At 49.9% G+C, this 26,573-nt stretch overlaps 1 protein-coding gene across 3 annotated transcripts in view; it reads right to left on the bottom strand.

Annotated features, from left to right (window-relative positions):
* Window positions 1–26,573, bottom strand: part of LOC119964420 (very-long-chain enoyl-CoA reductase-like) — a 146,429-nt gene that overhangs the window by 29,331 nt on the left and 90,525 nt on the right. For 2 of the 3 annotated variants that reach the window (XM_038793869.1, XM_038793870.1), the window contains exons 2-4: window positions 11,858–11,908; window positions 11,320–11,371; window positions 2,214–2,258 (exon numbers count right to left, since the gene is read on the bottom strand). In XM_038793869.1, coding sequence (XP_038649797.1) covers window positions 2,214–2,258; window positions 11,320–11,371; window positions 11,858–11,908 — 148 coding nt within the window. Of the gene's footprint in view, window positions 1–2,213; window positions 2,259–11,319; window positions 11,372–11,857; window positions 12,111–26,573 lie in introns of those variants that run through there. The other variant, XM_038793868.1, reaches the window with a different exon arrangement.

Genomic DNA, 26,573 nt, shown 5'->3' with positions numbered 1-26,573 from the left:
CCGGTCACAGGCAGGCAAAGTTGTAAGCTGATTAAAACCACTGTTTACTTTGACTCGAGTCTCCGAGTGAATTGATGGTCGCATCACCCTTATTAACCAAGAACCTATCTATCTCTGTCTTAAAATCTTAAAGGTTTGGCCTCCACAGCCTTCTGCGGCAAAGGTCAACATCAGACAGAGGTGTTGAGGCAATATGGAAACGCCCTCACACTCAGAATGGGAATCAAGCTGAAATTCAGAATGTTAAATTGCAACAGCCTGGCTGGACCTGAACCCAGATCCCTGAGAAGGACAGGTGGCCAGTTTCACCTCACTAGTCCTGCTTAATTTGATTGAATATTTGAATATAAATCAAGGATACCTCATTGATATCTTCAAATATTCAAATTTATCCCTCGCTCAACATCACAAGAAAAGATGATCCGGTTAATATCGTGGTTTGTGCAAATTAGCTGCCGCGTGTCCGACATTACAACAGCGACTACGCTTCAAATGCACTTCACTGGCTGTAAGGCACTTTCAGACAATGTGAAAAACGCTCAATAGGTAACAAGTCCTATTGAAGGCTTTAATCTACAAGATGTTTCCCCAGCAACTCGAGTACCGAAAGAATGATGGCTGCTGGGAAACACGGGTTCTTATACCCTGCCTCATTGGGCGGAGCTACCTTACATCTTGACCAATGAAAAGGTAACACTTGGGCCAATGAGCAGCGAGCCTTCTCCACCAATGGTAGCTCACATCCCCAGGTACCGTAGTACCTCTAGTCATACTACCACAATTATTATATTTACATGTGCATGTGGAGGACAATTGTGATGCTTCCCCAGTCAAATAAGCTGCTGCTTCTCCCTGTTTAGCCTTGCACATGAATGGTTGACATTTAAAAGTGGTATTGGTGAGTGGCCCCCAACCCCTCCAGGAGAGGATGTGTGAGCCCCAAAAATCTGCATGTCCCCAGCCAGTCTGCGGGTTAATGTTTCACCCAGCCATACACAGTCTGGCCAAGGTGGGTGGCCGGCTGGAGTGCAACTCAATCCATATTAGTTTCAGCCCAGTGACCAGAACTTCAATGTCACATCCACGAGACGCCATACACGCCCTCGCAAGCAAATTCTTTCAGCTGGAAGCATTTCTGAAATTCCAGGACTATTAAGGTAGATAAACAGTGCCTGGTATTTGAGTCAGTTGCGAATCAGTGAGGCACCATTGCTCAATCCCTTCATCCCCTGCAAATTTTCCAAACGAGAACCGAATTGTGGATGCAGCTGAATGAAATGGCTTGGGCCCAAGTGAAGGCACTAACTCAAATGTGCAGGCATTTCTTCTCCCAGAGGGCCTTGAAATTCTCTCCAAATGTTGTCCCGGACTGCTTCAATGACCACTGACCTCGTAGGGTTTCAATCTCATCTCCCGAGACTCTGTCCCCTTGAAATCCTCTACCCCAGGGAGCAGTGGAGGCTCGGTCATTGAATATATTCAAGGAAGAGGGAGTTAGGTTCTTGATCGACAAGAGAGTCATGGCTTTTGGGCCACGGGAGAGGCAGGAAAATGGAGTTAAGGCCACCATCAGATCAGCCTTAATCTTGCGTGATGATAGAAGGGCTTGACGGGCCGAATTACCTACTCCTGCTCCCATTTCTTAAGTTCCTATGTAAACAATGGTGACTAACCCCATTAGGGATGTAGCAGATGCCAACATCTCCTCCAATCACGAAAGATGACATATATAGAACCATGCAGCACAGAAAGGGGCCATTCGGCCCATCGTGCGTGTCGCAGCTCTTTGAAAGAGCTGAGAGCCCGTAGGCACAGGGAGAATGTGCAAACTCCACATGGACAGTGATCCGGAGCCAGGATTGAGCCAAGGTCATCGGCGCTGTGAGGCAGAAGTGCTAACCACTGTGCCACCAAGCTTCCCGGAGAATTGGTGTTCGGCTCAGGGTGGATGAAGAGCTGAAGTTGTGCTGGAGTGCAGACTTGGGAATCCAGGAGGACAGAGTGTTGGGAGACGAGATTGAAACCCTACCACATCAGTGGGCATTGAAGCAGTCCAGGACAACATTTGGAGAGAATTCCAAGGCTCGATCTTGGAAAGGGAAGAGTGAAGACTTGCAATTCCTCATCAGACTTTGTTCCTAATAAGTTAGGTAACCATATCTAACCTAACATAAATGTAATTTAAGCTTGTACATAGCAAAGAAAGTACTTACTGGGATCTAATCTGATGGATTGCCTTGCTGGATACCACTGAGGGTCTGAAAAAGAAATGCAAAAATAGGATTTATCTGTTATTGTGAAGATGTGGTGAGTTTGGGAATGGATTGATTCTAGATCACGGAACCCCGATTTCCCATTGGGACATGATTCATATCAGAACGGTGGTGCAATCAGATAACTGTCCGTCCAAACTCCAGATAACTGTCCGTCCGTCCGTCCAAATTATACCAATTTGTCATGTTTTCCAGGGTCAGCAATATTTGCATATTCAGGTTAAACATTGAAAGAAGCTGCTGTTGGTCGATTCAAGAAACAAGAAACAAGGGGTTGGATTCTCCGATTCTCAGGCTATGTCCTGATGCCGACGTGGGAACGGTTGGCTTTTATGACCGAACATTCGGCGTAAAACGGCCACCAATCCTTTGTTTGGCTGGGGGCTGGCAGCAAGACAGCGTAGAGCACCCGGCTCTAGCTGCTGATACAGCCCGGAGATTTGGCGGGTTCTTGGCTGTGCATGCACATGGCAACACCCTGCAGCAACTGCACCATGCAACATGGCGACGGCCTGCAGCAACTGCATCATGCACATGGCGATGGCCTGCAGCAACTGCACCATGCAACATGGCGACGGCCTGCAGCAACTGCACCATGCAACATGGCGACGGCCTGCAGCAACTGCACCATGCACATGGCGACAGCCTGCAGCAACTGCACCATGCAACATGGTGACGGCCTGCAGCAACTGCACCATGCACATGGCGATGGTCTGCAGCAACTGCACCATGCAACATGGTGACGGCCTGCAGCAACTGCACCATGCAAATGGCGACGGCCTGCAGCAACTGCACCATGGCGACGGCCTGCAGCAACTGCACCATGCAACATGGCGACGGCCTGCAGCAACTGCATCATGCACATGGCGATGGCCTGCAGCAACTGCACCATGCAACATGGTGATGGCCTGCAGCAACTGCACCATGCACATGGCGACGGCCTGCAGCAACTGCACCATGGCGACGGCCTGCAGCAACTGCACCATGCAACATGGCGACGGCCTGCAGCAACTGCACCATGCAACATGGCGACAGCCTGCAGCAACGACACCATGGCGACGGTCTGCAGCAACTGCACCATGCAACATGGCGACAGCCTGCAGCAACTGCACCATGCACATGGCAACACCCTGCAGCAACTGCACCATGGCGACGGCCTGCAGCAACTGCACCATGCACATGGCGACGGCCTGCAGCAACTGCACCATGGCGACGGCCTGCAGCAACTGCACCATGGCGACGGCCTGCAGCAACTGCACCATGCACATGGCGACGGCCTGCAGCAACTGCACCATGCAACATGGCGACAGCCTGCAGCAACTTCACCATGCACATGGCGACGGCCTGCAGCAACTGCACCATGGCGACGGCCTGCAGTAACTGCACCATGGCGACGGCCTGCAGCAACTGCACCATGGCGACGGCCTGCAGCAACTGCACCATGCAACATGGCGCCGGTCATGCCCGGACCCGGCCAGCAAAATAGTGTCCCCCCTTTGGCTGGCTCGTGGCCCTGGACCACTCCCCAACTGTGTCTCCAGCCCCTGCCAAAGTCGCCCCTACCCACGGATCGGCCCTTCCCCGACTGTGGTGTCGTTGGACTGAGTCTGCAGCCAGCATGCCGAGTTCCCGACGGGTAAGACAATGAGAGACCCACGCCGTCGGTAACTCGGCCGGTCGGGGGCGGAGCATCGGGGGCGGAGCATCGGGGGGTGGGCCTCAAGCAACATCCTGAGGCCGTCGATATGGTGCGTGGCATACTCCTAAAGTACGCTGCTTCAGAGGGAGGGCCTAAAGTACGCTGCTTCAGAGGGGGGGGGCCTAAAGTACGCTGCTTCAGAGGGAGGGCCTAAAGTACGCTGCTTCAGAGGGAGGGCCTAAAGTACGCTGCTTCAGAGGGGGGGGGGCCTAAAGTACGCTGCTTCAGAGAGGGGGGCCTAAAGTACGCTACCTCAGAGGGGGGCCTAAAGTACACTGCTTCAGAGGGGGGGGGGGCTAAAGTACGCTGCTTCAGAGGGGGGGGCCTAAAGTACGCTGCTTCTGAGGGGGGGCCTAAAGTACGCTGCTTCAGAGGGGGGGGGGCCTAAAGTACACTGCCTCAGAGGGGGGGCCTAAAGTACACTGCTTCAGAGGGGGGGGCCTAAAGTACACTGCTTCAGAGGGGGGGGGGCCTAAAGTACGCTGCTTCAGAGGGGGGGGCCTAAAGTACACTGCCTCAGAGGGGGGGGGGGCCTAAAGTACGCTGCTTCAGAGGGCGGGGCCTAAAGTACACTGCTTCAGAGGGGGGGGCCTAAAGTACACTGCTTCAGAGGGGGGGCCTAAAGTACACTGCTTCAGAGGGGGGGGGGGGGGGCTAAAGTACACTGCTTCAGAGGGGGGGCCTAAAGTACGCTGCTTCAGAGGGGGGTGGGCCTAAAGTACACTGCTTCAGAGGGGGGGGGGCCTAAAGTACACTGCTTCAGAGGGGGGGCCTAAAGTACACTGCTTCAGAGGGGGGCCTAAAGTACGCTGCTTCAGAGGGGGGGGCCTAAAGTATGCTGCTTCAGAGGGGGAGGCCTAAAGTACACTGCCTCAGAGGGGGGGGCCTAAAGTACACTGCTTCAGAGGGGGGGGCCTAAAGTACGCTGCTTCAGAGGGGGGGCCTAAAGTACACTGCTTCAGAGGGGGGGGCCTAAAGTACACTGCTTCAGAGGGGGGGGGCAAAAGTACACTGCTTCAGAGGGGGGGGGCCTAAAGTACGCTGCTTCAGAGGGGGGGGCCTAAAGTACACTGCCTCAGAGGGGGGGGGGCCAAAAGTACGCTGCTTCAGAGGGCGGGGCCTAAAGTACACTGCTTCAGAGGGGGGGGGCCTAAAGTACACTGCTTCAGAGGGCGGGGCCTAAAGTACACTGCTTCAGAGGGGGGGTGGGCTAAAGTACACTGCTTCAGAGGGGGGGCCTAAAGTACACTGCTTCAGAGGGGGGGCCTAAAGTACACTGCTTCAGAGGGGGGGGCCTAAAGTACACTGCCTCAGAGGGGGGGGCCTAAAGTATGCTGCTTCAGAGGGGGGGGCCTAAAGTACACTGCTTCAGAGGGGTGGGGCCTAAAGTACGCTGCTTCAGAGGGGGGGGCCTAAAGTATGCTGCTTCAGAGGGGGGGGCCTAAAGTACACTGCCTCAGAGGGGGGGGCCTAAAGTACACTGCTTCAGAGGGGGGTGGGGCTAAAGTACGCTGCTTCAGAGGGGGGGGGCTAAAGTACGCTGCCTCAGAGGGGGGGGCCTAAAGTACACTGCTTCAGAGGGGGGCCTTAAGTACGCTGCTTCAGAGGGGGGGGCCTAAAGTACGCTGCTTCAGAGGGGGGGGCCTAAAGTACGCTGCTTCAGAGGGGGGGGGCTAAAGTACACTGCTTCAGAGGGGGGCCTAAAGTACGCTGCTTCAGAGGGGGGCCTAAAGTACGCTGCTTCAGAGGGGGGCCTAAAGTACGCTGCTTCAGAGGGGGGGGCTTAAAGTACACTGCCTCAGAGGGGGGGGGCCTAAAGTACACTGCTTCAGAGGGGGGGCATAAAGTACGCTGCTTCAGAGGGGGGGGCCTAAAGTACGCTGCCTCAGAGGGGGGCCTAAAGTACACTGCTTCAGAGGGGGGGCCTAAAGTACACTGCTTCAGAGGGGGGGTGGGCTAAAGTACACTGCTTCAGAGGGGGGGCCTAAAGTACGCTGCCTCAGAGGGGGGCCTAAAGTACACTGCTTCAGAGGGGGGGCCTAAAGTACACTGCTTCAGAGGGGGGGGCGCCTAAAGTACGCTGCTTCAGAGGGGGGGGCCTAAAGTACACTGCTTCAGAGGGGGGGGGCCTAAAGTACGCTGCTTCAGGGGGGGGGGGGCCTAAAGTACGCTGCTTCAGAGGGGGAGGGGCCTAAAGTACACTGCCTCAGAGGGGGGGGGGCCTAAAGTACACTGCTTCAGAGGGGGGGGCCTAAAGTACGCTGCTTCAGAGGGGGGGGGGCTAAAGTACGCTGCTTCAGAGGGGGGGGGGCCTAAAGTACGCTGCTTCAGAGGGGGGGGGGCTAAAGTACACTGCTTCAGAGGGGGGGCCTAAAGTACGCTGCTTCAGAGGGGGGGGCCTAAAGTACACTGCCTCAGAGGGGGGGGGGGCCTAAAGTACGCTGCTTCAGAGGGGGGCCTAAAGTACGCTGCTTCAGAGGGGGGGCCTAAAGTACGCTGCTTCAGAGGGGGGGGGCTAAAGTACACTGCCTCAGAGGGGGGGCCTAAAGTACGCTCCTTCAGAGGGGGGGCCTAAAGTACACTGCTTCAGAGGGGGGGGGGCCTAAAGTACACTGCTTCAGAGGGGGGGGCCTAAAGTACGCTGCTTCAGAGGGGGGGGGGCCTAAAGTACACTGCTTCAGAGGGGGGCCTAAAGTACGCTGCTTCAGAGGGGGGGGGGCCTAAAGTACGCTGCTTCAGAGGGGGGGGCCTAAAGTACACTGCTTCAGAGGGGGTCCTAAAGTACGCTGCTTCAGAGGGGGGGCCTAAAGTACACTGCCTCAGAGGGGGGGCCTAAAGTACGCTGCTTCAGAGGGCGGGGCCTAAAGTACACTGCTTCAGAGGGCGGGGCCTAAAGTACACTGCCTCAGAGGGGGGGCCTAAAGTACACTGCCTCAGAGGGGGGAGCATCGCGAAAATGGCACCGCCCCCGATTTTGTTTCTCCGGCCGAACGCAATTTCGATATCGGTTACCGGAGAAACCCGCCCAAGGAATTTCGAACCCCATTTATACCACTCCTCTACCCATTCTATACCACTCCCTAACACATTCTATACCACTCCCTAACACATTCTATACCACTCCCTAACACATTCTATACCATTCCCCTACCCATTCTATACCACTCCCTAACACATTCTATACCACTCCCTAACACATTCTATACCACTCCCTAACACATTCTATACCACTCCCCTACCCATTCTATACCACTCCCTAACACATTCTATACCACTCCCTAACACATTCTATACCACTCCCTAACACATTCTATACCACTCCCTAACACATTCTATACCACTCCCTAACACATTCTATACCACTCCCCTACCCATTCTATACCACACCCTAACACATTCTATACCACTCCCTAACACATTCTATACCACTCCCTAACACATTCTATACCACTCCCCTACCCATTCTATACCACTCCCTAACACATTCTATACCACTCCCTAACACATTCTATACCACTCCCTAACACATTCTATACCACTCCCTAACACATTCTATACCACTCCCTTACCCATTTATAGCACTCCCCTACCCATTCTATACCACTCCCTTACCCATTTGATACCACTCCCCTACTATTCTCTACCATTTCCTTACCATGATGTGGAGATGCCGGCATTGGACTGGGGTGAGCGCAGTAAGAAGTCTTACGACACCAGGTTAAAGTCCAACAGGTTTGTTTCAAACACTAGCTTTTGGAGCGCAGCTCCTTCCTCATTCACCTGAGGAAGGAGCAGTGCTCCAAAAGCTAGTGTTTGAAACAAACATGTTGGACTTTAACCTGGTGTTGTAAGACTTCTTACTGTGCATTCCCTTACCAATTATATACCACTCCCTTACCCATTCTATACCACTTCCCTACCCATTTTATACCACTCCCTTGCCAGTTCTATGCCACTCCCTTGCCCATTTTATACCACTCCCCTACCCATTTTACACCGCTCCCTTGCCAGTTCTCTGCCACTCCCTTGCCCATTTATACCACTCCCCTACACATTTTATACCACTCCTTACCCATTTTATACCACCCCCTTACCAATTTTATACCACTCCCTTGCCAATTCTATACCACTCCCTTGCCCATTTTAGACAACTCCCTTACCCATTTTATACCATTCCCTTACCCATTCTATACCATTCCCTTACCCATTCTATACCACTCCTTACCCATTTTATACCACCCCCTTACCAATTTTATACCACTCCCTTGCCAATTCTATACCACTCCCTTGCCCATTTTAGACAACTCCCTTACCCATTTATACCATTCCCTTACCCATTCTATACCACTCCCTTACCCATTCTATGCCACTCCCTTACCCATTCTATACCACTCCCTTACCCATTCTATACCACTCCCTTACTGGTTTTATACCATTCCCTTACCCATTCTATACCACTCCCTTACCTATTTTATACCACTCCCTTACCCATTCTATACCACTCCCTTACCCATTCTATACCACTCCCTTACTGGTTTTATACCATTCCCTTACCCATTCTATACCATTCCCTACCCATTTTATACTACTCCCTTACCCATTCTATACCACTCCCCGACCCATTTTATACCACTCCCTTGCGCATTTTATACCACTCCCTTACCCATTCTATACCACTCCCCGACCCATTCTATACCACTCCCTTGCGCATTTTATACCATTCCCTTACCCATTCTATACCATTCCCCTACCCATTCTATACCACTCCGTTACCCATTCTATACCACTCCCTTACCCATTCTATATCACTCCGTTACCCATTTTAAACCACTCCCGTAACCATTTTATACCACTCCTGTGTCTGTATTATACCACTCCCTTGCCCATTTTATACCGCTCCCTTGCCCATTTTATACCACTCCCTTGCCCATTTTAAACCACTCCCTTACCCATTTTATACCACTCCCTTGCCCATTTTAAACCACTCCCTTGTCTGTATTATACCATTCCCTTGCCCATTTTATACCACTCCCTTGTCTGTATTATATCACTCCCTTGCTCATTTTAAACCACTCCCTTACCCATTTTATACCACTCCCTTGTCTGTATTATACCACTCCCTTGCCCATTTTATACCACTCCCTTGCCCATTTTATACCACTCCCTTGCCTATTTTATACCACTCCCTTGACCATTTTATACCACTCCCTTGCCCATTCTATACCGCTCCCTTGACCATTTTATACCACTCCCTTGCCCATTCTATACCGCTCCCTTGACCGTTTTATACCACTCCCTTACCCATTTTATACCACTCCCTTGCCCGTTTTATACCATGCCCATACCCATTTTAAATAGCTTTTATTTAATTCCATTTCGGAAGCTGCTATTGACCCTGCTTTCAGACAGGATAATCGGGATTATAACAACTCATTGTAAAAACAATTCTCCTAATTTCCCTTTTTTTGATTACGACAATGATCTTAAATCTGTCTCTTCTGGTGGTTACTGGCCCTCCCTCGAATGGAAAAATGTTCGCTCCGTGTAGTCTATGAAAACTTCTTGCACTTTTCAATTCTTCTACTAAATCTCCCCTTGACCAATTTGCTCAAAAGAGTACAATGCTCGCTTCACCATTCATTCCACGCAGTTTATTCTCTCATCCCTGGTCTCATTCTAGTAAATTTCCTCCTCACCTTCTCCAATCCTTTGACATTCTTCCCAAGGAGTGTTTCTCTAAATGGTCCGCCACACTCCAATTGAGACCAAACCAATGAGATTAGCTAAATTCCCTGGCTTTCATATTCTGTGCTTCTGTTTATAAAGCTGAGGGTACTTTATGTTTTTTTAAAAACAGCCATCTCAACTTGCCCTACTGCCCTCAAAGATCTGTGTACAGGCACTTCACACTTCTCTGCATTAAACATTTGCCATGTTTCATGTACCATATCACCAGCCAATCTCTGACAGTCTGTACTGTCCTGCATAACGATGTTCCTGGTGGCGGGGGAACCCAGAACCAGGGGGTCACAGGCTGAGGCTGCGGGGTAGATCATTTAGGACTGAGATGAGGAGAAATTTCTTCAGCCAGAGAGTGGTGAGTCTGTGGAATTTGCTACCACAAAAAGTAGTGGAGGTCAAAATATTTATGTTTTCAAGAAGGAGTTAGACATAGCTCTTGTGGCAAAGGGGATCAAAGGATTTGGGGGGGAAGGTGGATCAGGTTATTGAGTTGGATGAGCAGTCATGACCGTAATGAATAGCGGAGCAGGCTCGAAGGGCCGAATGGTCAACCCCTGCTCCTATTTTCTGTTTCTATAAGTGCTTAAGGATTAGGAGCAGGAATAGCCTGCTCCACCATTCAATACAATCTCCAACTCCACTTCCCTGCCTGCTCCCCAGTTCCCATAATCCCTCTGGGAGACTAAAAATCTGTCCAACCCACTCTTCAATGTATTCAATTATGGGGCACCCACAAAATCCCGCAGGGTGGAGAATTTCAAAGATTCACAGCCCTCTGGGTGAAGTAAGTCCTCCTCATCTCGGTCCTAAATGATCGACCCCCTTATCCTGAGACTGTGCCCCTTGTGTTTTAGATTTCCCGACCAACAATCTCTCAAGTGTCCACCCCAATCAAGCCCCTTCAGGATTTTGTAGGTTTCCCTCAAGAGTGGGAAGCGACCCTCAATTGGCCACTTAAGGGGTTTCCGTGGACGGGCCACGGGGCCAAGGATTCCCACCGTCGACAATATGCCATAGTGGCAGGAATATATCGGGCTCCCCTCATGCCTTTTGCCACCTTGTTTCCACTCCCCCTGACTACCAACTCGCCGCCAATGGGCTGGGAAAATCCTGCCCTATATCTTTGGTCATGACGGGAGTTCTCCCTCGCATAATGGTGCCAACTCTGCACCCAGTCTACCCCCGATTTGAAGCTCAGCCATTGCTCGTTTACAGCTTCACTTCTAGTTGCTCCTCCCGCTTTCCAGCTATCAGACTTCACTGAACACATCCTCCTGATAACCATTGTTAAATTTATCCCGAGGACAGCTGCTGGAGGGAGGAATAAATAGACCAGATCCAGGAATTGTCGTCCGCCCAAAAGGATTTGCCTGTAATGATTTATAACCTCCCAGGGCCTTTTGCTTCACAAATTACCTCAATTCCAGGCAGTGAGGGAAAGAAATATCTGGGCTAAAAATAACTATGCGGCATTAAACTAAACAGAGTTTTAACAGGAGGAACCGAGATGAACAATGGATAATGTAAAGACAAAACTAGGTAAATGGATTCAAATATGACAAGGGTTGGGATTTCTCAAAAGGCTTCCACTGTGCTTCTACTTACATGACTTATGGAACATGGATTTAATTTCACCCACTGTGGCATTTGGCTCCACCTAAATAGGATGCAAACAAAATGCAGTCAGTAGCTCTACGTGCTGGAAACTTGGAAGCAGAAAGAGATTTGGCCGATGGCAATGCAGATTTCAGGAGGAAGGACCTCAGGATGCGCTGCCCTAAGGACATAATCACACATTAGTGCGAAATTCAGATGTTCAGGGGCATAAAAGCAGCTGAAATAAATTCCGCTGCAACAAAGCCAATAGCACCTAATCCTGACTTCATTCTTTGTGACAGAGTTTGATGCGCGTCAACTAAGTCACTTCAAACGTGTCCTTCAAATCAATTTATCGCTTTATATTGAGTAAAAATAGACGGACGGTTCGGGTGCCCTTGTACTCAGTGAGTGCTTCCATCTATTAAAGAACAAGTGGGTCAAACGCAAAGCCGCACAAAATATTTATGTCTCGCAAAATCAATCGTGCACCAGTCACAACTGCACATGCGGGATTTCACTTTTAAAGTAATGTTTTGAATCTCACCTTGTCGAGGAAGCAGAGCTGTTCCTTGGTCTTGGCATCAAGGACTTCCACCTCAAAGAAAACAAACGATTTAGCTTTTTTAGTTGTGGCTGAGGACTCTCTTGCTTGCTGCGTGATAGCAGCAGTGACCACTTTCTTCTTTAAGCTATTGGCAGTAAACACAGTGGTTAGGTCTATCGTCTGCATTGGTGCCATTGCGTTTCGGTGGGCACCAGGGGTAAGACCTAAAGGTTGCACAAAGCATTCAGCAGGCGCCTGGCAGCACAACTGTGAAGGAGGTGGTAAGCACGGGTGCCCTGACTTTTACAGACAGACAGTGTAAAGGGGCATTGTGACAGGAGCATGATAAAACAACCCAACTGATGGGTATGGCCTTGTAACCCAATACCCCAGAAAGAATACACTATCACACTCGGTTAGAATTGAGCAACCCCCCCCCCCCCCGTATCTTAATCCAGCTGTTTCACTGCCTGCAAACTCATCCTTCAAACTAATGGCTTGTAACAGTCAGAGATAACCAGATCCCCGAGGAATCGTGACAAACACTCAGCCTGAAACCTTCAGTCAGGAGCACCATAAAGAGAGAGCAAAGCAGTGTAACTGGACCAGCATTCCACTCATTTCAAAATATCTCACATGGCGGGTGAGTGCGTCTGGATGAGTATCGTACATACATATCAACACATTTTTCTGTGCATTATATAAACAAACCGACGCTTCATACATGATCTGTCAACTGTACCCTTCCCAGGATGCCCATTAACCAGTGTCACGACCCCGGACCAGACGCCCAAATTTCGGTACAATCCTGGACGAGAATCCCAAATTTCATTACAATCCGGTTAGGGATCAGTAATCTTTTTGTTTGTCAAAGTGGACAACATTTAAAATCCCGGTAACTCAATAAAAGAATAAAGCTATGAGAATCCATGGTTCTAAACGAAAAGAAGAAATTTGACTGTATGGAGTCAGCAAAGCAAACAATCAACACGACCGATCTCATCCAGAAGTAACACGCGGCGAACATGAATTAACAGATAAACTGGGGTCGGACGCACGGCAAACTGCACATTAAATGGCAGACGCAAACAAGATGGAATTCCTCAGCAACCCACCAGGACGTTAATGAGCCTTAAAACTTCTTCAAAGCCTGTCTTATAATAATAATCTTTATTGTCACAAGTAGGCTTACATTAACACTGCAAAGTAGTTACTGTGAAAAGTCCCTAGGTGTCACACTCCGGAGCTTGTTCCGGTACACTGAGGGAAGATTCCGAATGTCCAAATTGCCTAACAGCATGGGCTGGACTCTCCGATTCCCGATGCCGAAATCGCGTTTGGCGATGAGGCGGAGAATCCCTGATGATGCCCAAATCGGGGCCGGCACCGCTTTTGCGATGCTCAACCCCCTGAAAAGTGGCGTACTCTAGGAGTACACCGCACGCCTTATCCCGTCCCGCGATTCTCCGTCCCCGACCGGCCGACTTCCCGACGGCGTGGGACACGTGTGGTCTCACTCGTCAGAAACTGGGCGTGGCAGCTGCGGACTCAGTCCAGTGCCGCCACAGTCGGGGGAGGGCCGATCCACGGGCAGAGGGGGCTTCAATCGGGGCAAGGGGCACTGCGGGGGGGGGGTCCGGGGCGCGCGAGCGGCCGAAGCGGGGTACTATTTTTGCGGTCCGGGTCCGTGCACTGCATCCGCCATAGAGCACGGAGGGGCCGTTGCAGGCTGGAGCTCCATGCTGCCTTCCTGCTAGCAGCCCCCCACCCCCCTGGCCACCCCCCTCCCCGGAGCAGAGAATTGGTGGTCGTTTTGCGCCAGTTTTCCTGGCGTAAAACACCACCGTTTTCACGCCGGCGTGGGAACTTAGTCTCACAAACGGAGAATCCAGCCCCATGTATTTCAAGACTTGTGGGAGGAAACTGGAGCACCCGGAGGAAACCCACGCAGACACGGGGAGAACGTGCAGACTCCGCACAGACAGTGACCCAAGCCGGGAATCGAACCTGGGATCCTGGCTCTGTGAAGCATCAGTGCTAACTACTGTGCTACCGTGCTGCCCTCACCTAGAACATAGAACAGTACAGCACAGAACAGGCCCTTCAGCCCTCGATGTTGTGCCGAGCAATGATCACCCTACTCAAACCCACGTATCCACCCTATACCCGTAACCCAACAACCCCCCTCCTAACCTTACTTTTTTAGGACACTACGGGCAATTTAGCATGGCCAATCCACCTAACCCGCACATCTTTGGACTGTGGGAGGAAACCGGAGCACCCGGAGGAAACCCACGCACACACGGGGAGGACGTGCAGACTCCACACAGACAGTGACCCAGCCGGGAACCGAACCTGGGACCCTGGAGCTGTGAAGCATTTATGCTAACCACCATGCTACCGTGCTGCCCACAAGTGCCCACAATAACTCACAAGTGATTTCAGCTCCTCGTTTCTGAGAATCTCTGATTTCCCTCAAAGCCAGCTCCAAACTCAGTCTGCCCCAATGAAAGCTCACTTCCCAGTTGCTCAATCTCTTCTCTAAAAACTGCAGCCACTGGATTCATAAGGCTGCAGCCCAGCATCCAGTTACCAGCGCCAGTCTGCCTCTCTATCTACTCTCAGCAGATCTCCACAAGCTCACGGCCTTTTCCTTACCCCAATTGGCAGCTGCATGGAGCTACTACTGCCCCAGCACCATCCAACCTCCACCCCAGCTCCCCCCCCCCCCCCCCCCCCCCCACCCCGCCATTTGGGTCTCTCTGAGCCCCCGTTCCCTCAGCAGCACAGAGCTAACGGCAGCACTTCAACTGTGTGGAGATAACCCTCAACCCCAAATGCTCCCCGGAGATTGCTGTTCACTTCACCCCCTCCCCCTTGAACCCATCTGTGTGACCTGTTTACACAGAGGGTGCCTGGAGCCCGCTGCTGGAGGAGGTGGTGGAAGCAAGCACGATAATGACGTTTAAGGGGCATCTTGACAAAAACTGAATAGGATGGGAATAGAGGAATATGGACCCCAGAAGTGTAGAAGGCTTTAGGTTAGACCGGTGTTGCACGATCAATAACCACAGAAACGAAGGAGTAGTCCGAATTGAAGGCTTTCATCTGCAAGATGTTTCCCCAGCAGCTTGAGTACAGAAAGAACGATGGCTGCTGGGAAACACGGGTTCTTATACCCCGCCTCACTGGGCGGAGCTACCTTCATCTTGACCAATGAGAAAGCAACACTTGGGCTAATGAGCAGCGAGCCTTCTCTACCAATAGCAGCTCACACTCCCAGGTACCGTAGTACCTGTAGTCATACTACCACAACCGGGTAGCATGGCAGGCGCAGGCATGGGAAGGGCCGAAGGGCCTGTTCCTGTTCTTTGTCCTTTGTTACTATTCCCCACCTGGGCTCTGACTCTGTCCTTAGGGAAGGTCCAATGGATCTAAGTTGGGTACATCCTGTGTCTTAAATGTTAGAACCTCTGGTTAACTAAAGGTCACTCCCCAAACCAGACAAAAATCCAAAAGGCAAAGATTCTCCCACACACACACCAGGGGCTGGTTTAGCACACTGGGCTAAATCGCTGGCTTTTAAAGCAGACCAAGCAGGCCAGTAGCACGGTTCGATTCCCGTACCAGCCTCCCCAGACAGGCGCTGGAATGTGGCGACTAGGGGCTTTGCACAGTAACTTCATTGAAGCCTACTCGTGACAATAAAGCGATTTTCATTTTCATTTCATTTCAATGTTGTCAAAATCCAGAGTTTGGGATTCAGGATGAGTTTGCATCTGGTAAAATGAAATGGGAGCATTATATTTGAAAGAAAGGTTGGGGCGGTGATGCAGAGGTTGGCACTGCTGCCTCAAGGCCCCGGGTCACTGCCCGTGTGGAGTTTGCTCATTCTCCCCGTGTCCACAAATATAGCCTGACTATACTACATAACTGGGAGTGATAGTATTATAATTCAGTGTGGTAAACACCACGAGTAACACATTGCATACGGTACTGCCATTATATTACAGGTACCACAGTAAATCCCAGCCTGCTGGCTCCTCCCAGCAGGCGGTGTATAAAAGTGTGTGCTCTCCTGTGCTGCTCCCATTCTGGTTCCAGCTGCAGGAGGCACAACATCTTGTGCAATAAAGCCTCGATTGTTTCACCATTCTCGTCTCGTGGTAATTGACGGTGCATCATTCAGCAGAGAAGTTTCCAACAAGATGTGCCTGCCTGCAGCTGTGCAATATCCTGGAATGTACTGCACAGGTTTCACTCCATACTAAATGTGTGTCTGGAAAATGTAACGGAATCACACCATGAAAACAGGCTGCCCACAACAACATTCCTACACAACTGTCCATACAATTCTTGTTGCAGCATTAATGCAATAGCATTACATTGTCACAAACAAGTCAGTAACACATTGCCATAAACATATTAGCATCACAACACTAAACAGTCACAAATATGATACAGTAGTAATGCAGTTCTAGGCAGGTGGATCTAGTAAGTACAGAGCAACAAATATGAGAGTATTGCAGCTCGAGGCAACTAAAAATATAACAGCATCTAATTTAACACACAGCAACAAAGTCAGTAGTCCACACATTCAATTGCAACACAGTAGAGGCAAACTGACTGATCCAAGAATCATTAACAAAGGACGGGGTTTGAACTGAATTTGCTTTGTGGGGAGCAGAGGGTTGGTACCTGAAACAACAACCCTCAGTTAACCATTACATTTGAGATACAGAAACCGGAATTCTGCAGAAAACTGTCCACTTTCCTGGACAGTGCAGCTCCAACACTGAAGAAGCTCAACACCATCTAGGACCAAGCAGCCTACTTGATGGCTCCCCCTTCCACAAACATTCAATCCCTCCATTACTGACGAACTGTGTGCACCATCTACAAGGTCCACTGCAGTAACTCGCCAAGGTTCCTTAGGCAGCACCTTCCAAACCCACAAATATTACCATCCAGAACGACAAGAGCAACAGATACCTGGGAAACCCACCACCTGGAGGTTCCCCTCCAAGACACTCACTTTCCTGACTTGGAACTATATCTCCATTCCTTCACTGTCACTGGGTCAAAATCCTGGAACTCCCTCCTAACAGCACAGTGGGTGTACCTACACCTCAAGGACTGCAGCGGTTCTAGAAGGCAACTCACCACCACCTTCTGAAGGGCAACTAGGGATGGGCAATAAATGCTGGCCTCACCAGCGAGGCCCACATCCCGTAAATGAATTTGGAAAAAACTACTGAATTGTGTTCCACCATTCAGTAAGATCATTGTTGATCTACAACCTAACACCATGCTCTCACCTTAGCTCCTTATTCATTTGGTTAACAAAAATCTATCACTCTGTTTCAAAATAACAGTTGATCTAGCATCAATTTTCATTTGTGGAAGAGAGTTTTGTGTAGAATTGTTTTGTAATTGCACTACTGAAAAATCTGACTCTAATTCTTCGACTATTTCCCAGTCCTCGGCTTTCCAACCAAAAAATATTCTTCCTTGATCTAACATACTGAAAACGTTGATGTTTTAAATTCCAGGCAATAGAACGTCTGCTTGAGTAACCTCTCCTTGGACTACTCCTGGCATCCAGATATCATTCTGGTAAATCTACACTCCAAGGTCACTAAACCCAATTCTGGAGAAGTCATGTTGGGCTCGAACCTGTGGCAAGATTCTCTGACCCTTCCTGCGGTGTCTTTTTCAGCGGCGGAATCTTCTGGTCCCGCTACTGTCAATGGGATTTCCCATTGAATCCACCCCATGCCGGCGGGAATCCTACAGCGGGGGGGGGTGCAGCGTCGGCAGGTCCGGAAGATCCCGCCAGTGTGAACAGCCGCAGGATCTCTCCCCCCCCCCCATTAACCTTTCTTTCTCTCTTCACGGATGCTGCCAGACCTGCTGAGTTTTTTTCAGCTTCTTCTATTTGGATTTCGATTAATCCCTGCAGCGGGGTAGCATGGTGGTTAGCATAAATGCTTCACAGCTCCAGGGTCCCAGGTTCGATTCCCGGCTGGGTCACTGTCTGTGTGGAGTCTGCATGTCCTCCCACTGTGTGCGTGGGTTTCCTCCGGGTGCTCCAGTTTCCTCCCACAGTCCAAAGATGTGCGGGTTAGGTGGATTGGCCATGCTAAATTGCCCGTAGTGTCCTAATAAAAGTAAGGTTAAGGGGGGGGTTGTTGGGTTACTGGTATAGGGTGGATACGTGGGTTTGAGTAGGGTGATCATGGCTCGGCACAACATTGAGGGCCGAAGGGCCTGTTCTGTGCTGTACTGTTCTATGTTTTATGTAAGTGTGTTGTTGTCTAGAATGCAACTACCGGCATGGTTTAACCAAGGCTTCGTATGATTGAAGTCTGACCTTGACTTCCCTCTGGAGAAATGGTCAGCAATCCATTAATCTTTTTGATTATTTTCTGTACCTGCCCATGACATTTTAATGATCCATGTAGCTCGTGTCTCTTTTCCCCACAAATTTAAATTTTTCGCCAACTAGAGAGATAAATAGCACCAGGTTGTGTTGGTCTTACATCCAAACGTTAGTTTTCCTGCAGTGACATTTATTTGCTTGAGTTTTATTTTATGCTTCCAGCTGCCCTGTTTATAATATCACCTATCTTTGTGTTGTCAACTTTGACAAATGACTTTCTATCCCATTATCGAAGTTATTAATAAATACCGTGAATAGTTGAGGCTCCAACATAGATTCTTGCGGCAGATCACTAGTCACATCCTGTTAATTAGACTGCCTGCCCATTAATAATAATAATCTTTACTATTGTCACAAGTAGGCTGACATTAACACTGCAATGAAGTCACTGTGAAAATCCCCTCGTCGCCACATTCCGGTGCCTCTTTGGGTACACGGAGGGAGAATTCAAAATGTCCAATTCACCTAAGTCTTTCGGGACTTGTGGAGGAAACCAGAGCACCCGGAGGAAACCCATGGGGAGAACATGCAGACTCCACACAGACAGTGACCCAAGTGGGATTCCAACTTGGGACCCTGGTGCTGTGAAGCAACAGTGCTAACCAATGTGCTACCGTGCTGCCCAGACAAAAGGCCCTCTCTCATCAGCTGAAATATGTTAAGGTGTTCAGTCACAGGCCTGTCCACCATCTACAATGCACAAGTCAGGAGTGTGATGGAACACTCTCCACTTGCCTGGATAGGTGCAGCTCCAACAACACTCTTGAAGCTCGACACCCTCCAGGATGAAACAGCCCGCTTGATTGGCACCCCTTCCATCAATATTCACTCCCTCTACCATCGATGCACAGTAGCAGCAGTGTGTGCCATCTACACGATGCTCTGCAGGAACTTATCAAGGCTCCTTCAACAGCATCTTCCAAGCCCATGACCTCTACCATCTAGAAGCCCAAGAGCACCAGACACATGGGAACACCATCACTACAAATTTCCCTCCAAGCCTTTTGCTTTTACCATTTAACCATTTAAACGTCTCCTGCTCTAGCTTCCTCTTTTCACTACAGATCCACAATCTCCCTACGTCTTCACTCCTCACCATGGTCTGAAGACTCTCTGATTCATCCTCAAAGGTGTAGCAATGGGTACCGCATGGGTCCTAGCTATGCTTGCCTTTCTATGGGGTATGTGGGGTATGTTCGAGGCCTACCCGGGTCCCCTCCCACAACTCCTTTACTGGTACATCAATGATTATTTTGGTGCTGCTTCATGCTCTCATCCAGACCTGGAAAAATTCATCAACTTGGCTTCCAGTTTCCACCCCTCTATCACTTTCACCGGTCCATCTCAGACACTTCCCTTCCTTTCCTTGACCTTTGTGTCTCCATTTCCGGCAATAGACTATCCACTAATATCCACTACAAGCCCACTGACTCCCACAGCTATCTGGACTACAGCTCTTCACACCCTACACCCTGTAAGGACTCCATCCCTTTCCCTCAGCTCCTTCGCCTCCGTCGCATTTGTTCCGATGATGCCACTTTCCAAAATGGTGCTTTGAAAATGTGTTCCTTCTTCATCAACCATGATTTTCCATCTACAGTTGTTGACAGGGCCCTGAACAGTGTGTGGTCCATCTCCCGCGCCACTAACCTCATCCCTTCCCCTCCCTCCTAGAACAAGGACAGTGTCCCCCCTCATTCAACATTTCACCCAAGCAGCCTCCTTATGCGAAGCATAATCCTCCGCCATTTTTGCCAACTCCAGCGTGATGCCACCACCAAAGGCATCTTCCCTTCACTCCCTCTGTCAGCATTCCGCAGAGACCGTTCCCTCCGAGACAATCTAGTCCACTCCTCTACCATACCCAGTACCTCTCCCATCACCCATGGCACCTTCCCATGCAATCGCAGAAGGTGTAACACCTGCCCCTTTGCCTCTTCCATGCTTAACATCCCAGGCCCAAAACATTCATTCCAGGTTAAGCAGCGTTTCACTTGCAATTTGGTCTACTGCATTCGCTGCTCCCAGTGTGGTCTCCTCTATATCGGAGAGACCAAGCGCTGGCTGGGTGATCGTTTTGCTGAGCATCTTCGGTCTGTGCGCATCCAGGACCCTGACCTTCCCGTTGCTTGCCATTTTAACACAAGACCCTGCTCCCATGCCCACAGGTTTGACCTTGGCCTAGTCGCCACACTCCGGCGCCTGTTCGGGTACACAGAGGGAGAATTCAGAATGTCCAATTCACCTAACAAGCACCTCTTTCGGGACTTGTGGGAGGAAACCGGAGCACCCGGAGGAAACCCACACAGACACGGGGAGAACGTGCAGACTCCGCGCAGACAGTGACCCAAGATGGGAATCGTACCTGGGACCCTGGCGCTGTGAAGCAACAGTGCTAACCACTGTACTGCATAGCTTAGAACTGACTTTCAAATTTCAGTATTTTCTCTTCCAACAGAAAAGGGGAGATGAGGAGACACGATGGGCTATGTACTAGTTGCTGCAGCCTAATACGTGCCTCTATATATATGTATATATATATATATATGTCAGTTTGTTAATTGTATGTCACACAATGATCTGCATATAGTTTCCGACTGCACACACTATTACATCTCATACCACTGGTTGTCCCAACTAAACGGGGAATATGTTTACCAAGTGATCACATGAGAACGTTTATTAACCGAGGACAAAAGTTCGGCACAACATCGTGGGCCGAAGGGCCTGTTCTGTGCTGTATTTCTCTATGAAGCAACTCGATGAAACGTGACCACGCGGTTGCAAAGGTTCTCATTGGCTGGAGTGTGGGTGTTCTGCCCACGAGGACGTTCAGAACACAAGTGTTGTACATAGCTGTTGAGATCATGAACAAACTGCCTTTGTTGGAAATCATTGTTTTTTAAAATAAATTTATAATACCAAATTCATTTTTTCCAATTAAGGGGCAATTTAGCGTGGCACTCCTTTGGGTTGTGGGGGGAGATCCACACAGACATGGGGAGAATGTGTAAACTCCACACAGGCAGTGACCCGGGGCCGGGATCGAACCCGGGTCCTTGGTGATTGGTTCCTGTGTGTCCATCACTGCCTGTCGGTATCTCATTATGAACATGGGTGCATATTATGACAACATCCACCCTGACCTCTCTCAATTTCTGCAGGGGTAGGTGAGGCCTCTGAGAGACACCTGCCCTGCACCAACTGAGGCTCTTAGTGGCCAACTATTGACAACTTAAGGGCTGCTTCCTGCCTAGCCACAATTTGTAGGCTGGAATGAGGATTTCCTAGGTATGACCAAAGCCCAAAAAGAATCAGGTCCAGGCCTTGGGTAGGAATTGACGGGTTCACTTCCATCAGAAGCACCTTTTTACCTTCCAGTGCCTCCCTGTCAGGTAACCACAGCACCTTCCTCCCCTGACAACCCAATCCCCCACTGCCAACCCCACATGCTCCCACTACCTCATCCCACCCTGCGACACCCAAAATGTACTTCGTCATGGAATCCGGGAACTCAGGCTCCGGTGAGTGCACGCAGTTCCAGTCCTGACCACTACATTTTCTGGCGCTGCAATCAGGTGGTCCTGCAGCTCTCCAAGGCAGGATTTCCTCGTCAATGAGGGGCGGAACTCCCACCTGCAGCCAGTTAACGCTCGTCGGAGCATAAAATTGCTGAGGGGCAGGCAGCATCAGTGAAAAAGCCAACCATCCTAAAATTCCAGGCCTTGGAGCTCCTTGCTTGTCCTCTGGGCATTAATGAGGATAATGAATGATAACTATTTTGTACATGTGCGTGCGATATACAGCCTCACCATGGGGAACGTGCAGCTATATCGTTCCTTGGGTCTCTCTCAATGATATTCAGTGATTTTCTTCCACAGGGTTTGTCTGCGTGGCTGAGCTTATTACCATTTCAGAGTGGGTAAGCCAGAGTCATGTCAATCAAAGGGTTCCCCTTCAAGCTTAGCAATTCAAAGAATGGGATCAATTATCATTGGCCACAAGGTGCCCCTGTTTATCTCTGTACTAAGTATTAATGGACTGGCTGCACTAACAGGGGATTCCCATGTCAGTTATTAATAAAACAACCTTGAAATCAGACCACGGCACAGTGAGAGGGCTCAAGTGAACTCAAGATGTGCCGCATTGCGACTGCCTTTCCCTGAGTGCATGGTTAATGCTGAAGAATATTTATAATGAGCCATTCATCCGTTATTGAATTTCCGTCTATACGAGAATGCCAAGAACTTTAATCCCATTGTTCTTTATTGGACTATTTTCTTACTGGACTAAGATTGACGACGGCAATCTGCCTTTCATGGTCAGTAAATCTTTTGGATGAGACATCAAACCAATCTGCCTGCTTCGGTGGATGTAAAAGATCCCACGGCACTATTTCGGAGATGAACAGGGGAGTTATTCTGGTCAATATTTATCCCTCAATCAACATCACAAAAATAAGATTATCTGGCCATTATCACACTGCTGTTTTTGGGGAGTTTGCTGGGTGAAAATTGGCCGCCATATTTCCTTAAACGCTTCAAACGTACTTGCGTGGCCGTGAAGTTCTTTGAGATAGAACATAGAACAGTACAGCACAGAACAGGCCCTCCGGCCCTCGATGTTGTGCCAAGCAATGATCACCCTACTCAAACCCACGTATCCACCCTCTACCCGTAACCCAACAACCCCCCCCCCCACTTAACCTTACTTTTTAGGACACTACGGGCAATTTATCATGGCCAATCCACCTAACCCGCACATCTTTTGGACTGTGGGAGGAAACCGGAGCACCCGGAGGAAACCCACGTACACACGGGGAGGATGTGCAGACTCCGCACAGTGATTCAGCTTTCTTTTTAATTGGCAAAGATGGGGAGCGGGCATCATTCTCAGCCTCCTTGTTTCAATAGTTCCGAGTCTCCGCCTTGCTTGTTTTCTGTTAATCCCCTGTTCCCCGCCATCAGTCGAAATTCAATTTGTTTTCTTTATTTAACTTTCTCGATCACCTCTGGGACATAATGTTGCTGGAGACAGCTGCTCGGTTGTAGTTTCCAACTGTGATTAAATGTATTGCTGGCGGTTTCGCAGTGTGTCTTGTCCCCACCCTCCAGCCATTAGTCGGCCAACACACCAACCTTGTGACGCACGGCCTTCCGACGGCCATTGGAAAGGTAAAAGACTCATTACTTTTTTTGGATGATGCTTTGCCGTCGGTCATAAAGGCTCCTATCCCCCCCACCCCACCCCACCCCCCACTCCCACCCAACATTTTCAATAGATTTTTATATCTAGTAAAGAGAAATGTTCAATGAAAATGACAAAAAAAACTATCTTAATATCCCAATGATTTTTATCCAGGGCTGAGCCACAGCACTGTCCTGAAAATTGATGTTCAATTCCTGAAGAGTGGGCAACCCTATGGCTGTGGTGTGGGGCCTGCTGAGCAGTAAGATGGATGCTTTCAGTCCAATACCACATTGTGAGATGATTCACTTGCCTTTGAGCCCCTCCCCTCAGTCGCAAATTGGTGAGGCCCCTTAGACAGACACACTACAGGTCAGAGAAAAAGATCAATAAAATGTAATTAAACCTAGCGAGCAATCACAAAGCTGTTGATTCATCAGAGTCAATGACCCAAAGAAACTGCCTCACGACTGCTCGAGGTTAACAGTTATAATCTAGCCGATTTGCTTGTCTCAGCATTTTCACCATCACCAACAGTCTGTCCTGGTCCACTCACGTTGATGCAACAGTCAAGAAAGCCCAACAACGTCTCTACTTCCTACGGAAGCTAAAGAAATTTGGCATGTCTGCATCGACTCTCACAAACGTCTACTGATGTGCGATAGAGAGCATCCTACCCGGCTACATCACAGCCTGGTATGGCAACTGCACAGTCCAAGACCGCAAGAAACTTCAGAGTGTGGTGAACTCAGCCCAACGCATCACACAAACTTGCCACCCCCACATTGATTCTGTCTACACCTCCCGCTGCCTCAGGAAAGCAGGCAGAATTATCAGAAACCCCTCCCACCCAGGCATTGTCTTCTTCCAGACCCCTCCATCAGGCAAAAGGTACAGAAGTCTGAAGATTCGTACAGCCAGACATAGGAACAGCTTCTTCCCCACAGCTACAAGACTCCTCAACGACTCCCCCACAGACTGATCTGTTCCCTATAAGACACTATTCACGACACCCTATGAAATGAAATGAAATGAAAATCGCTTTGTCATAATATACATCTATGTATATAATGGAGTGCAGACAGGCAGCGATTGACACATAGGATGACCAGTAAGCACACAGAACAGAGCAGCCAATCACTAGACAGGACACTACCACTATAAAGCCAGAGGGCACCAGTTTTCCCGCTCTCTCGGGACCCAGCCTCTGAGACAGTCAGAGTTCGTGAGCTAGCCAGTGCAAACACCATGTGGTAGTCAGTTAGTCTGGTCAGGCTAGTGTCAGGTCTCCATTCAAGTCAGCATAGTGTCAACCCACACTTGAACATGTATAATAGTTTAGATGTTAAATAAAATCATGTTGCATCTCATCAAATGTTGGAAGTCTGTCTCTCGCTACACTGTGAGTCCACATCGACCCAGCCAGCCCAACACATTACGCTTATTGTCACAAGTAGGCTTCAAATGAAGTTACTGTGAAAAGCCCCTAGTCGCCACATTCCGGTGCCTGTTCAGGGAGGCTGGAATGGGAATTGAACCGTGCTGCTGGCCTGCCTTGGTCTGCTTTAAAAGCCAGCGATTTAGCCCTGTGCTAAACCAGCCCCTAGTACACTACCCTTGCTCATGTGTGGAGCCAGAGTAATTTGTCAGTGTTCACTAGTGAGAGGGACAGTTTGTGTATAGAAATTAGGGAGAAGGACTGTGATGAAATTAAAGAGATTAACATAGACGGAGAGGAGGTGCTGAGTGGTCTGGCAGGCTTCAAATCTCTAGGGTTGGTTGAAATGTATCCCAGGCTGTTGAGTGAGACAAGGGAGGAAATAGCAGCCGCGCTGGTAATCATTTTCAATTCCTCTCTGGCCGCAGGCGAGGTGCCGGAGAACTGGAGGATCGCCAATGTGGTACCATTTGATTTGATTTATTGTCACATGCACCGAAGTACAGTGAAAAGTATTTTTCTGCGGCCGAGTGAACGTACACAGTACGTACATAGTAGCCAAAAAGAATAAACAACAGAGAACATTGACAAATGGTACATCGACAAACAGTGATTGGTTACAGTGCGGAACAAGGGCCCAAACAAAGCAAATAGATGAACAAGAGCAACGTCCATGTGTGTGAGGGGTGACTCATTGTCCATGGGGGGTGGGTGGAGGACCCACAAACTCACTTAGAGATCGGAGCACCCCTTCAGAATGGTGAGCGATCTTTGAGTTCAGCTTCCCAGTGCCAAAAGAACTCAAAGGGCGCGATCCTCTGGCCACGCTGCACCGGTAAAGCGGCTAATGGCGGTGCAGCACTGCCATTGGCAGCAGGTAGACCCCGCTCGCAGGATCTACCCGGCTCACAACGCCTCGCGAAGTGAATCCTGCCCACGGTGGGCGCGATCACGTTTTGGCAAATCTGCATATTAGAGCCAGGCAGTCAGCCTTACTCTAATGTGATGTTTCCCGAACTACCTGAGACTTTGGGATTCAATCCCTACTCCTCGGGGACCTCAGGCGAGAGTGGTTTGGTACTGGTCCCCACCTGGGTGCCAGCCTGGCATTGTCAAGGTGCCCATGTGGCACCGCCAAGCTGGCATTTTTGGTCCGTGCATGATCAGGCCGGGTGCTTGATGTGGGTGTTGCGGGAGACTCCCAGATTGTGTCCGGCTGGGGTGGAGTTCAGTTCAGGGAGTTGCGGCGAGCAGAGCTCCCCATTGTAAAAACGAGGCTATGTGTGGCCTTGGCCATGCGTTCCCCGTGCAGGCCCCTTATTCAACAATAGCCATGTGTTTCTCGGCACTGTGAATGCTGGGAAACACGCGGATAAACAAGCCCGTTAGGGGACTTTGTTCCCTTTTGGAAAGATCGCAACCTAAGTGTGGGCTAAACTAGTGAGAAACACCCGCCAGGGCCCAAGAAAATGGCTAAGGGTGGGATTCTGCATCCCGTCGCACCGGTTTTCTGTGTGGTGCGTCCCAGCTGGCAACAGGATCCTCCATCCCCACAGTCAGCCAACAAGCCGTCACGGAATCCGGAGGCATTGAGTGCGCTGCCGGTGAAGCGGAGGATCCCGTCGGTGGAGGATTCGCCGTGTTATTGA

This window comes from Scyliorhinus canicula, chromosome 4, assembly GCF_902713615.1.
Source record: "Scyliorhinus canicula chromosome 4, sScyCan1.1, whole genome shotgun sequence".
Classification (NCBI taxonomy): domain Eukaryota; kingdom Metazoa; phylum Chordata; class Chondrichthyes; order Carcharhiniformes; family Scyliorhinidae; genus Scyliorhinus; species Scyliorhinus canicula.
This window is presented reverse-complemented; position numbering and strand designations above follow the sequence as displayed.